The 14090-nt window shown below is 38.3% G+C and overlaps 1 protein-coding gene across 2 annotated transcripts in view; it reads right to left on the reverse strand.

The window, feature by feature from the left end:
* Positions 1-14090, reverse strand: part of fbxl4 (F-box and leucine-rich repeat protein 4) — a 110804-nt gene that overhangs the window by 8225 nt on the left and 88489 nt on the right. For both annotated transcript variants that reach the window (XM_087981537.1, XM_043685479.2), the window contains exons 6-7: positions 9324-9395; positions 5537-5849 (exon numbers count right to left, since the gene is read on the reverse strand). In XM_087981537.1, coding sequence (XP_087837663.1) covers positions 5537-5849; positions 9324-9395 — 385 coding nt within the window. The remainder of the gene's footprint in view (positions 1-5536; positions 5850-9323; positions 9396-14090) is intronic.

The following is a 14090-nucleotide window of genomic DNA, read 5'->3' on the forward strand; positions in this document are numbered from 1 at the left end:
AACACATACAAAATGCAATGTTTTCAAATGATTTACTTTATAACTTTTCAAAATATGTGATCATTTTAGTTTGGCAGTTCCATGAAATTATGTTAAGCCTGAAATTTTGAATTAATTGCTTTTGCATCCTGATGTAAATAAATTCTTGGAATTTGTAAAATGGAAATAAAAACATTCTATTTGCAGCAAAATCAGAAATTCAAAGGCTCAAAAATTATTCACATATTTACCACTTGAAAGTAGTGCTATCTAGACTACATCGAATTTCCAGAGAAAGAAAGCACCCTGGCCACTACCCACGTGACCTCTGCAGTGTTCCTCACGAACATCATTGTAGAAAGCAACTTTGAAGCACCCGAGGCAAACAAATGTTACAGCCCACTTATTTTTATTCATCCATCGCCTCCGACAGTTTTCTAGAAATCTTTTCCAGGATTCCCTCTTTTGCCACATAGATATTGAAAGAAAGAGTTAAATACTAGAACTATAGACTTTTGTTGATCATATAAAAATATTTATAAAATCATTTCTTGGTTGAAAATGATCAACACAATTAAAATTTCACAAATTATTCATAATTTTGAACGATGAGTATGTAAGCAATTCAAATTATTTCCAGCTAATGTAGCTTAGAGTTTAAGCTTTTCATAAGGTTTGTAATCTGCTTTATTTTCAAAATTATGAGGGGACGGGAGAGTATTTGGAAGAAAGTGTTCCCACTTGAAAAAAGAATCAGGAATTAGAGTGCACAGATTGAAAGTGATTTGCAAAGGAAGCAAATGTGAGGTGAGAGAAAAAAAATGTCCACACTGTAAGTTGTTCATGTATGGAATGCACTGCCCAGAAGTGTGACGGAGTCAGAGTCAATTGAGACATTTAGGACAGTATTGGATGACGCTTAAAATAGAAGAAATGTGCAATGGTATGGCAAAAGGCACTTAGTTATGAAGCTCATTTAGAGAGCTAGTGTTAATTCAATGCAACTGATGCTCAGTGATTTGTTAATTTTGAAACTGGTAGCTTTTTGTTGACCAAAGATATGAAAGTGATATTAAGTATGAACATGAATGATGTGAGGAATTTATATGCTCATGCTGCATATGTTGTGAGCAGGGGGTACACACAATAGATCAGGTGGCTAGCCCACCATCTTCCCATTCAGCCTTCCTCCTTGCCCTATATCCCAGCACTCAGCTTTCTGGAGTCTCCTTACGACTTCTTTCTGCTGTCCTGGTGGCACCCACCATTGAATTCTCAGACTTACGGAATTTGTGGCCAGTTACAACGACTTGCAGCTCTCAATCTGGGGGCCTATTTGCACCAAAGGGCAGAAGTCACACTCTCAAACACTTTCGTCCACTCACAGCATGATACTTCTGCAGAGCATGCTTGCAAAGTGTGAGTCAGCTTCCAGTCATCTTTCCTTCCAAATCCAGCTCATGGCCTCAGGTTACAGTTCAGCCATGATTTTATTGAGTGGCAGAACAGACTCAAGGAGCATAATAGACTATGTCTGTTCCTGTACACTTTCACACAATTCATAATGCTCCACATGAACCTGCCCCCATATTCCTTAACTTAACTTGACTGACAAGTGCTTTTATCTCTCTGCTCATCATGCACTTGCATTCAAATATATCCACAGTATTTACATTAATTCCTTATTGTAGTAGCAACTTCTTCATTCTTACCATTCTTCGCGCATGTCTCTCCTGAATTGTGAAAGGGATTTATTGGTTACTATCTCATATTTATGGTCTAAGGATTTGATTTCCCCATTTGTGGAAACATTTCTACATCCATTTCATTAAAGCCCTGCAAAATATATGGATCTCAGACACTGATTTTCTGGATTTAGGTGTGTGGAAATCAAGGAAGTATACATTAAAAACTATATGGTTATTGTTGGAGATTTTGATGAGCACAAACTAAGAGAATCAGAACATTTCAAGTAGGAAAGACAATTAACTTGCTCCTAACTTCTACATTGTATTTAATTCAGTTTTCCAGAATATGTTTAGAACTAGCGCAGCAGGTCAGGCAGCATCCAAGGAACAGGAGAATCGACGTTTCGGGCATAAGCCCTTCCATTCCTGAAGAAGGGCTTATGCCCGAAACGTCGATTATCCTGTTCCTTGGATGCTGCCTGACCTGCTGCGCTTTTCCAACAACACATTTTCAGCTCTGATTTCCAGCATCTGCAGTCCTCACTTTCTCCTATGTTTAGAACTAACAGAGTAACTAATAATTCAGGGTTTAGTGAATACTTAATAATGAAGAATCAAGAAGAATCTTGCAAAGATTGATCACTGAATCACTGAATTTCATAAATTGCTTTAGATGGAAAGCTACAAACCCAAGTTTTAAATTTAAGAAAGTAAGCTTTGGACAGATGGAAAATAAATTAAGTGCAGCAAATTGGGCTTATGGTTTATGAATAAACTTAGAGGCAAGAGGTGGCAAGTTTCATATACCTTGTTCAATATGTAACCAATACATTCCCTAAAAGGCAACGTGAGCCATCTTGATAGTTAAAGGGCTAACTACAAAAAATGAGAAATAAAAAAAGTGTCAAGCTTTGAGAAAAGGTTTACAAAAATACATATTGGGAAATCCAGCAAATTAGAAGATCTATAAAAACCAAGAAAATAATACAAGGAACAAAATTGGAAATATGCAAAAAAAGGAGATTGCGAAGGATTTATAAGGAAGAGAATGGCAAAGAGGAAATTGAAAAGAACGGATGCAAGCAAAACTATAATGGATAATAAGGAGTGGTGGACTTGTTAAATGAGCACGCTGATTTGTGAAAAACCAAAGGAATTTCAATGCAGGTGTCCGCAAAACACTAAAGAACATTAACAATTATCAAAATAATGTGCTGAAATGTTGGTCTTTACCCCAACATAGTACTGCAGCTCAGATTTTTGTCGAATTTTTGCAATTGGTGTTGTAAGTCTCAATCCAGAGTTTATTCTCATTAGATGATACCTGCCAGAAACTCCATCCCTACATTATCCAGAATATAGTAGGATACCACTTGCCTTTCACCATAATGGGCTCCATTGGAGCTGCTCATTACTATTGGATTTGCTTTCTTCTGATAGTCTTAAGCGCTATTCCAATTGATGATAATGATGACAGCCCTCTCAACTGTATAATATTGCTGCTGCTTCTGTTATGCAGAATTCTTGCAATTTTATCCACGAGGGTCGGCACGGTGGCTCACAGCACCAGGGTCCCAGGTTCGATTCCAGCCTTGGGCAACTGTGTGTGTGGAGTTTCTCCCCGAATCTGCATGGGTTTCTTCCGGGTGCTCCGGTTTCCTCCCACAGTCCAAAGATGTGCCGGTCAGGTGAACTGGCCAGGCTAAATTGCCAATAGTGTTAGGTGCATTAGTCAGAGGGAAGTGGATCTGGGTGGGTTACTCTTCAGAGGGTCAGTGTGGACTGGTTGGGCCGAAGGGCCTGTTACCACACTGTAGGGAATTTAATCTAATCTTGTGCACCACTTTAGAAGGTAACTAAAAGTTTTAGAAGGCAACCAAAGGCACACCTAGAATAAAACATTTGCATGCTCTGCTTTCCTGATACCACATTACTAACAAATGCACAAAAACATTACACTACCTATGTGTACTATATGGAATTCAGGTATCAGGTTTGCATGCTCAAGGAACAACTCTATTAATCTTTTTCATTTATGGATCAGAATACACTTACAGTCATCTCGATTCACAAATAGCCACATATTACTAATGTCTAACGTATTGGACAACATTGCTCTAACCTTTATTGGTCAGAGTATTGAGTACAGGAGTTGGGAGGTCATGTTGCGGCTGTACAGGACATTGGTTAGGCCACCGCTGGAATACTGCGTGCAATTCTGGTCTCCTTCCTATCGGAAAGATGTTGTGGAACCTGAAAGGTTTCAGAAACGATTTACAAGGATATTGCCAGGTTTGGAGGATCTGAGCTATAGGGAGAGGCTGAATAGGCTGGGCTGTTTTGCCTGGAGTGTCGGAGGCTGAGGGGTGACCTTATAGAGGTTTACAAAATTATGAGGGGCATGGATAGGATAAATAGACAAAGTCTTTTCCCTGGGGTCGGGGAGTCCAGAACTAGAGGGCATAGGTTTAGGGTGAGAGGGGAAAGATATAAAAGAGACCTAAGGGGCAACTTTTTCACGCAGAGGGTGGTACGTATATGGAATGAGCTGCCAGAGGATGTGGTGGAGGCTGGTACAATTGCAACATTTAAGAGGCATTTGGATGGGTATATGAATAGGAAGGGTTTGGAGGGATATGGGCCAGGTGCTGGCAGGTGGGACTAGATTGGGCTGGGATATCTGGTCGGCATGGACAGGTTGGACCAAAGTGTCTGTTTCCGTGCTGTACATCTCTATGACTCTATGTGCTTAAGCTCTCTGACACACACCTCCACATTGTCTGAAATTTATTGATCTACAGTCAATTCATTATTTGTTTCTGTGGGCTACAGAATGAAACACTAAACAAGACTCAGTTTTATTCTTGGGACTGGGTTGATTTTGCTGGTTTTCTTTAAACTGAAGTTAAATTCAATCACAGCGGAATGGGGTACTTTTGAATGAATTGCTGCTTCAAATTATGACAAGGAAGTCAAGGAATACAAGGAATAGTAAGTTATCTTGCTACTGGATTGACTTTGATGAAGTTCAATAAAGCTTTGTACATGCAACAACACAGGTCAAGAAGTTAGCAGGCAAAATAGTTTAATGTTTAACATCTTAGTGTTTTTCACCCCTTTTTAGATGGAAGCCAGTTTTCTTGAATGGAGCATCTGTGAATATGCCTCATTTTTCTTATTTGGTGGAACTATGAATTATGCTGTGCGCTTCATAGGCTTTAAGTTAACAAGAAACAAAGGTTAGTCAGACTATTAGCAGTATCCACTCTGCCCTATTGGCACACAGCTGCTGCTTAGGGTGCTTGGAGGCAGGGGATTATCAGTTTTACTGATAACATTCATTTAATTAATAAGGGTATTTCCTTTAGTATAATAGGGATGGGGGAGAAGAGGATTATAACCATGAACTGCAATGCTTTAAAATAACATTGTAGTCTCTAAGCACAATTCAAAATGTCACAAACTGCAAAGAATACAAACCAGCTTAATTTTATTGTACAGAGATTAGGTATAAGATCAGGCTTAATGAATTCCTTGTTTCTTAATTCAGAGTACACAAAAATAGGCTGGAAGTTACTTTAGCAAAACAAACTTTCTTTCCAAAGTTGAAATCTCAGCTTTCCCTGGAAACCTGTTCACAGAATAAGAGTTTATCATCTGCCCAGATTCCATAGTGGAGTACACCTATTGGATGTTGAGTTTAGCACATAAACAAAGCACATTTACTGAAAAATTCCAGAAGTGTGACCATGAAACTATAAACTACAGATTACTGAGGAAGACATAGCTTGTAAATACTTTTTCTTTTGCTTTACAACCAAATGAATCTTACAAAGCATAAGTCTCATTCTATTAAACCATTTTCTTACCTAATATGTCCACATAGAACAGACGAGGGCAATTTTCAGCCAGCTCCTCGATATCTGTGTCACAAACAGATCTGTTGGCTGTCAAAAAGATCTTGCGCAAGTTGGGCAGTTTGCGAGCAAGCTTTATGAAGCATCCTGTGCTACTTTGTAACATTGGGCACCATCCGAGATCCAATTCTTCCAGGAGTCGGCAGCCCGATACTATAGCAGCTATGCCATTTTCTGTGATATTTTTACATCTCCACAAATCTAGGGATCGTAGCTTTTTACACTTAGCACCAATCACGCTAGCCACAACGTCATAGTCATCAACCTGGACAGCAGAAGGTCAACAATTAAAAATAATCCAAATCTCATCTCAATGATGTTCTTACAGAAAAAAATAAAGTTCTTCATTAAAAAAACAAGTTTGGAGATTTCTTCAAAGTGTATACACTAGAGAAGTAGTAAGCTCCAGTGAATCACATTGCAAACTGGAGGACAACTTCTCACCTTCCAACTAGGCATTTTACCAACCTTGTGGGCTCAATATTCAGTTCAACACATACAAATTGTGGACCCATTTCTTTCCTTTCTTTTAGCTTTATTTGTTAAATTCTCTGTCACTACGTCCTCTCTCCCCTTCCCCCACTCCACTGGGAGTGTCCGTCCTTTCAAGTCCGGCAGGAGACACACCATTGCTCTGCCATTCTCACAATCCGATCACTTAATCTGAACTAACAACACTCTTGGAGAAAATGAGGACTGCAGATGCAGGAGATCAGAGTCGAGAGTGTGGTTCTGGAAAAGCACAGCAGGTCAGGCAGCATCCAAGGACCAGGAGAATCAACATTTCAATCATAAGCCTTTAATCAGGAATGAAGCTTGTGAGCTGGGGGGGCTGATAGGTAAATGGAAGAGGGTTGGGTGGGGGCAGCTAAGAGTGCAATAGGTAGATGGAAGTGTTGGAGGTGGTGATAGGTCAGAGAGGAGGGTGGAGCGAATAGATGGGAAAGATGATGGATAGGTCAGGAGGGCGGTGTCAATTTGGAGGCTTGAGACTGGGATAAGGTGGGGGAGGGGAAATGAGGAAACTAGTGAAATCCACATTAATCCCATGTGGTTGCAGGGTCCTAAGGCAGAAGATGAGGTGCTTTTCCTCCAGGCGTCGGGCGGTTAGGGCTTGGCGATGGAGGATGCCCAGGACCTGCATGTCCTTGGAGGAGTGGGAGGGGGAGTTGAAGAGTTCAGCCATGGGGCGGTGGGGTTGGTTGGTGCAGGTGTCTCAGAGCCATTCTCTGAAAGGATCCGCAAATTGACGTCCTGTCTCCCCGATGCAGAGGAGAGCACATCGGGTGCAATGGATACAGTATATGACACAGAAACTGAGTTAAAAGTTTCAAGTCTAACATGACTCTTCTTTGAAACTCATAACAGACATTCACTTTTTCTCCCAAGTGAGAAACACATGAAGCATGTTAAGGAGGTATTAATCTCTCTCCACTGCCTTTTCTTTCACCTTCAAAAAGATAGAAGTTTCCATCATGCTATTGGCTATTTTGGTATGAAAGAATATCATTTTAGCTAATGTGTTATTGGACTTTTCAAATTATTTATAAAGGGGTTGTCCACAACATACAAATCTAATGCAATTCATTGCAAAGAAAATCTGCAGATCTACTTAAATTATTTGCACATACTTTTCTTAAACACATTTATCTTCTCACAATCAAATTATAAGATAGTTGAAAATCTTTGCTGTCTTCTACTGATCAAAAGAATCCTGCATGTCTCTTCTCAACAAACTGTAAATGACTTGATAACTGAGTTACATCACAAAAACCTCAGAATATTTAACCATTCTTAAAAAGCGCAGATACACATTAGTTGCATAAGTTGCAACTGTTTTCATAGTTATGGGAGTAATAGTTTACTAACCAATATATTTGAAATCAGACTGTGGAATACTAAAAACATTTTTTTTGCGTTTTCCTGAAATTCTTCTCTACTTGCTATTTAACAAGCTTGTTGAACATTTATTTTAAAAAACAGGTTAAAATCTCCATCAAACAGCAGAAACAGAAAGTTCAATCATGTTAAGTTCTCCCTACAAAACAATTTCAACATCAATGCCCTTTCATTTTATTCAAAGTGCTTATATTGATTTATTCACCAATGGTAGAGGTTAGTTTAATTCTTGTTGCAGGGATGAGGTAAGAATATCTTTTGTTTGAAAGAAAAACTCTTTAGTTCACAGCTCAAAAATCTAAACTTATTAGATGGCATTTTATTGAAAATTACAGTAAGGTGAATTGATGGTAGAATGCAAATCACATATTTTAGCCCAGGGAATTGCTGCTATTTCAAAATGCCTGAAAATAATATCTTACCCTAGTGAAAAGTAAAATAATTAAGTGTGAACTCATCAACCAGATAGTGTACACTTCTGATTTCATCCTGAGAGGATTTTAATCTCAAGGTCAACAATATTCACAGAATATGGCTGCAAGTACAGAATGTTCTGTTATTTTCGCCTCATGAGAAAAACCAAGATCATTCACCAACAACCATATTGCCTGAGCTAAGAGTCTTGCGTATTCCTAAAAGATCAGCAGGAACACATTAAATTTAATCCATAATATGGAGTCAAACCTTGTGAGAGCACACCCATCAAAACAAACCTTTCACTTGCTTTGGGTGAGTTCGACCATAGAAATTTAAAAAGCACAACTATGAAGAGAAGTGCATTTGTTAGAAGTATTGCTTTGCAAAATCTGTCATACAAAGTTTTGACGATAATTGTAAACACATTTCTACCAACTTTTAGGCCCGTTTTACAATCTTTTTCCCAAATACAACTGAAGTTTTTGAGCCTTGATATGTGTCTGAAAGCTAATTTTACATAATCACCATTGTTGAAAAGCTGATTGGGTTCAGTATAATACATTTCAAGAAACATCTTAATATGTTCTCACGGCAATACAGTGACTTGATTTATTAAAGTATAAATATATAAGTTTTGTTTAGAGAAGGAGTCACAAGATGGTACTAGTAGCAGAATAATAACAAAGTAAAGATATCTATAATTTTATAACTTTAAGTGTGAAAAGTAAAAACAATATTCACACTTACTTTTCACAATGATAAAAGATTTTTTCCTGTATCCTTTTCGAGAGATAGTTACTCCTATGTTTACAATTCAAATTATTGATAATGTACAAAGAAAAATATCAAATCCTTGTATGCAGATTGAGAAAAATCTAATGCTTAATAGCTGCAAATCTCTAGCAAGTTTCTGTCAGTTGTTATATCTATCTCTCATCTGCAAAGTTATGACTGACTTGTTAAAGTAAAAATCTTCCTATCTATTGCATATGATAGCTTTTCTTTGTATTTGGAGATTTTAGAATTTATTTGGTTCTAAAAATAATGGCAGATCAACTTTTTATTCAAACAGAAATTAAAAATCTAAATCTGGGAACAGGCAGCCTAAAAGTCTGCTCAATTAATTCAGTGGTGTTTTCTCATTAGGTATTAGACGAAAATGATAAATTATGAATTATTTAAGGCAAAAGTATAATTCATGACACTGTGCCCATACTAATGATTTCTTGAAAACTGCATTCTCTACAGGCAATTTTATTCCATAGTAAGTATTTGCCCAATTTTGTGTTTTTGATATACTTCCTTTTAAAAACATTATGAAATAATTTGGTATTTCAAAGACTTTATGCTATCAGTACTCTCAAATAAGACCATAGTTGACCTCAGAAGTAAATGATTAGTTCATGCAACTCCAAGTTCTTACCATGACACAGCTGCCAAGGCTGAGGTGCTGAAGTTCCAAGCAGAAGTTCAGAATGCTGAGCAGTGCTGTTTGCTGCCGTTATGGGACACATCAGAGGCAACGTGGATAGAGAAACAAAGGGAAAAGAGGTCAATTAGGCATTAAAGCCTGTCACTGCCTTTCTCAAAATACTGCTCTAAACTTAGGTTACATCTACCACAAATGCAGTTTAATGAGTCCCAAGGTATTCAGGCCATCGATTAGCTCATGGCCAAACAAATCATTACAGGCTCAAAATGCAGTTCCCTCTAGATGTGAATCTGCACAGATCGCAGTTACCAGGGGCTCTGTGCCTCTGAACACCTCTCCCTAAGGGAGGAATCTTGAAAATGCTGAGACCTTTTACTAACATGCAAGGCTGCTTGTGGCACCAGAATAGATCAGTGCTGTCCCAGAAATAAAGTGGCAACTGTGACATTCACAGATCAGACAACCTAAAGAAACTGTCAATAGCAAACCACCTAGAGTGGCAGAATCGAACAGTACTGACCACTGCCAACCAAAGGATTCCATAGTTAACTGGAATTTCTGCACACAAACCATATAGAGTAATGCATAGTATGAAAGTAATTATAAAGCTGCAAGTCAATTAAATAATGCTGATTACAGCAACAGAACACAGAGTTAGTCGCATCATTTCATCCTCTGTCCTGCACTGAGTTACACAAAACAGAATAAAATAAATGATACATAAATATATCATGTTGGTTGCTCAGCATCTAAATAAAGGATCGAGACTGGTAGCTGTCCAGAGCAATTGGTTAGATATTTAGCATATTAACATTCACGATAAATAAGAACAATGACTTGACAGTATTACTGCATATTATATGTTTCTAGCACAGAAATAGACCAATCAGCCCAGTAACTTCATACTGGAATTATGCTTCACATTAGCTTGTTTCACTCTTCTTCAGCTAACCCATCAACATATCTTTTTATTCCTTTACCTCTCATGCCCTTATTTTGTTTCCCTTGAAATGAATCGATGCCATTCACCTCAATAATCTTTTGTTTCTATGATATTTCCAGACCAGCAGGGATACTGAATTGGAGATGCAAAAGAAAATTGAAGACTGCAGAATAAATGAACCACTGGATCCTATTTACTTCTAAATTCTAAATCCAAGTTTTAGAACTTCTGCATCACTCAAAATGAGCCATAAATGAGTCACAGGCTGAAGAAATGCTGGTCATAAAATTAATCAGACATGTTGCTTTAGTAAAAACATAGCACAGATGTTACCTTATTTCTAGGTTATTGGAACATTTTGCTTGAAGTGTGTAATTCAGGGAAAAACACAGTAAGAAGCCCTCCCCAACATTTAAGGTAAAGTAAATTTTTAGTTTGTGAACATTGACATACACAACAATTAATGTAAAAAGTATCTCTCTCTTTCATCTTTCTCATTTTTTAAAAGCGTTCCAAGATATTTGCTCAAATGATCAGCTTCTACTCCACTGAAGCTGAAAGGTGTACACGCGCAGTCCTGGGTGGCTCCGCTTCTGGTTTTCCATCTATTCTCATGAGGAAATGCTCATGTCATGTTCACCAATTCTCCCCAGTTGGTTTGGTTGGGTTGGGTTGAGTTGGATTAGGTTAAGAAACTGACCAGATGTAGAGAATTTAAGCCACACAATTGCACCTCGTCACTCACTGGTACACCAAACCCCACTAAAAATACAGACTGGCATTGTCAGATTTCTGCAAAGGGTCAATAGTAACAAGGCAAATTCCAATAGCAAATTACAAAACAATAGGGATATTCACACAGAGAAAGACCATTACCACAATGATGACTAACACAGCCAGTAAGAGAAATAATGCTAGAAATTCCCACGGTTGATGAAAACACAAATTGCTACAAGATGGTCTCCTCAGAGGGTTGGTGGTTTTACACCTCAGTTTTACTGCACTCTACGTATAGTCTCCTTGGTTATTACAGTTATTTTTGCATTGATGTAAATTCAAAGTTGAGTCTATTCTAAGAATTCCACTGCATTCAATTTTCAATAGATGTGTCTAGCTTCAGGCCAGATAGTGCACAGTACTTTCTGTATTCACTTAAAATTTCATACACCATTCACACTCTCTTGGGTTCACACTGAACTCATTTATCTTCTTGTATCTCCTTAATAATAGGGAGGGACAGGGGAAAAGAGGATTGTTTTGATAATTTTCTTTTTCTGGCAGCAGAATAAACCAAAATCATTAGGATTTAATTTGGTTGTTCATCTCTTTCTTTTGGTGTCAGAGGCTGACTTGGATAAGCACATCACTGAATAGATAAAAACAACTCCCCTAATACTGAATACAGCTCTGGTTCCTTTTCCTGCTTTATTCAGTTAATCTGATGTAGATATCCTGCCACTTTATAAGGTATTCTCTTATGAAAAATCAAGCTACCAGAATTTGGGAAGATATGCCACAGTGTAAAATTACTGGGCAAAATAAAACAAATGAGTACATAAATCAAAGCTAGCTGCTGTGGAATAAAAAATGGAACAAGGTTTTATTTTGGAGTAGGCAATTCCAAGAGATAATGCAGCACAAGGAACTGCACACTCAAGTTTGCCATCTTATCTCATCAAATGGTTTTTGAAATAATAAAATGTATATCACCATGACAAAACTGAAAGAGTAGCTGCCTTATTCCACATATGCTGTTACACCATTTCAACATTATGATTGCCTTTCATCTCCCACTATAGCTTCCCTCTATTCCCCCTTTCTCACAAGACCTACTCATGACTTATTATTGACACTTATCTAACTCACACAGAATTTCAAAAAAATATTAACAGTAACAGAGTTCCACAAAGATATCATCACCCAGTCAATTAATTTGAACACTCCAAAATTTTATAAAAGCACACAGAAAAGGCTCCAAAAATCTACAAAATACAGATTAAACATACCAGTCATCTCTTATTAAATTAATCTTTAGCAAAACCACAAACTACAATTGAACCTAGTCCAATAATTCACTTAGAAAAATGCAAAATCTGAAGAAACTGTTATTGATCAGATTTGCCTCTACACTACCTTTTCCTCTTTGTTCATGTCTGTGCAATACAATTATTTTAGCACATTACAGTGCTGTTCTACCATCTTCTCTCCTCAACTGTCCTTCGTCTGCCCTTTGTGTCTCCTGCAAAGCAGCAATATCAATGCTGAAGTGCCTGAATTCATGTGCAACAAGGGATGATTGTTTTGCTTGTCATTGATGAGAGTTCATACATTCCAGATTCTGAGATTGAGCTTGACTTTGCTTTTCAGACAGTAGGTAGATGAGCCCACTGGAAATGGTTTTCTAGCCAGGTTGGTGACAGAACAGACTACTTTTAGGGCATCTTTTACCAACCTGGCTCAGATCAAGTTCTGGTCCATCTCTCCCAATACTACCTCTCATCTAAGGCTGACATCGATGAGGAGACTCAACGTAACATCTAATTTATGAGTGCCTTCTTTACACAACTAAAGATCTTCTCTGACAACTGGGACATCTATGCTGATACCAAGATCCTTGTGCATAAGGCAGTCATCCTACCAACTCTGCTGTAAGCTCCAAAACTTGGACTACATATACTTGCCACCTGGAGACCCTTGAGAAGTATCATCAAAACTATTTGAGACAAACTCTCCACATCAGCTGGGAGGACAGGCTTACTAGCATCAGCTTCCATGAGGCAGTCAATAGTAGCAATATTGAGGCCATGATCATCCAAAATCAATTCTGCTGGACTGGCCACGTGCTTAGGACGATTGAGTTCCAACTGCCAAAGCAAATCATCTTTACCCAGCTCAAGGAAGGCATGTAAATGTGAAGAGAGCAAAGGAAATGCTTCAATGACTTCCTGAAGGCTTCCCTTAAGAAATGCAATGTGGATTGCAACACATGGGAGACCCACATTCAGAACAAAATTGCTTAGAAGAAGCTGTATGAAAGGATGCAATTCTTTGGCAAAAGCAAGTCTGAAAAGGAACTACAGCAAGGAATACTAGAGATTTCCACCTCCTGCAAACACCCACCAAATGTGTGGTTGGAGATGGGGCTCTTGGATCTGACTGATCAGCCACAAGAGACCCACCCGTGACCAGTGACATTGAATTGCTTGGAGGACAATCACACGCATTAATGAGTGATTGCTGAAAACGAGTCCTGCACTGGATTCTAGCTTTTTTTTTTATAGTATTTGTTATTGTGTAGCTCAATAATCTTGAATTTTCAGTCTGAGTGGGGAGGTACACGATAAAATTGGGCCTGCTGTGTCAGAAGGAGAGTGGTCACGGGGGAGTCGAAGGCAGGCTGGTTAGAAGGTCTAGTTAGGTTCTCTGAGTCTTCGTCCCAGTAATTTTACAAGTTGTTAGGTTCATTGCCGACATCCATTGCACATCCCCACTTTCCTCTTCCCTCACCAGCCCTATAGGTGTCTCACACACTTCATGTAAAATCAATAGTAATCATGTCCCTACCTATTCCCTATGGTCCTCAAAGCTTCAACACAACCTCAGTCATCACTCACTCAGTAACTACCATGCTCAAAAGCCACATGGAAAAAAAAATCCTAAGGATCAAACAGAGTTCTGACACCTACATTCTTGATTGGGTAAAATAAACTTTCCCAATCAAAAAATTCAAAGCTTCTAAATTTCAAGTGATTAGCTTCTGCAAGGGTTTATTCAGATTCCTCATCAAAGACAGCTAATAATTTAATAGCTTCTTC

The sequence above is a fragment of the Chiloscyllium plagiosum genome, unplaced genomic scaffold (genome assembly GCF_037043375.1).
Source record: "Chiloscyllium plagiosum isolate Xiang-an unplaced genomic scaffold, Cpla_swu_hap1 HiC_scaffold_3, whole genome shotgun sequence".
Classification (NCBI taxonomy): Eukaryota; Metazoa; Chordata; class Chondrichthyes; order Orectolobiformes; family Hemiscylliidae; genus Chiloscyllium; species Chiloscyllium plagiosum.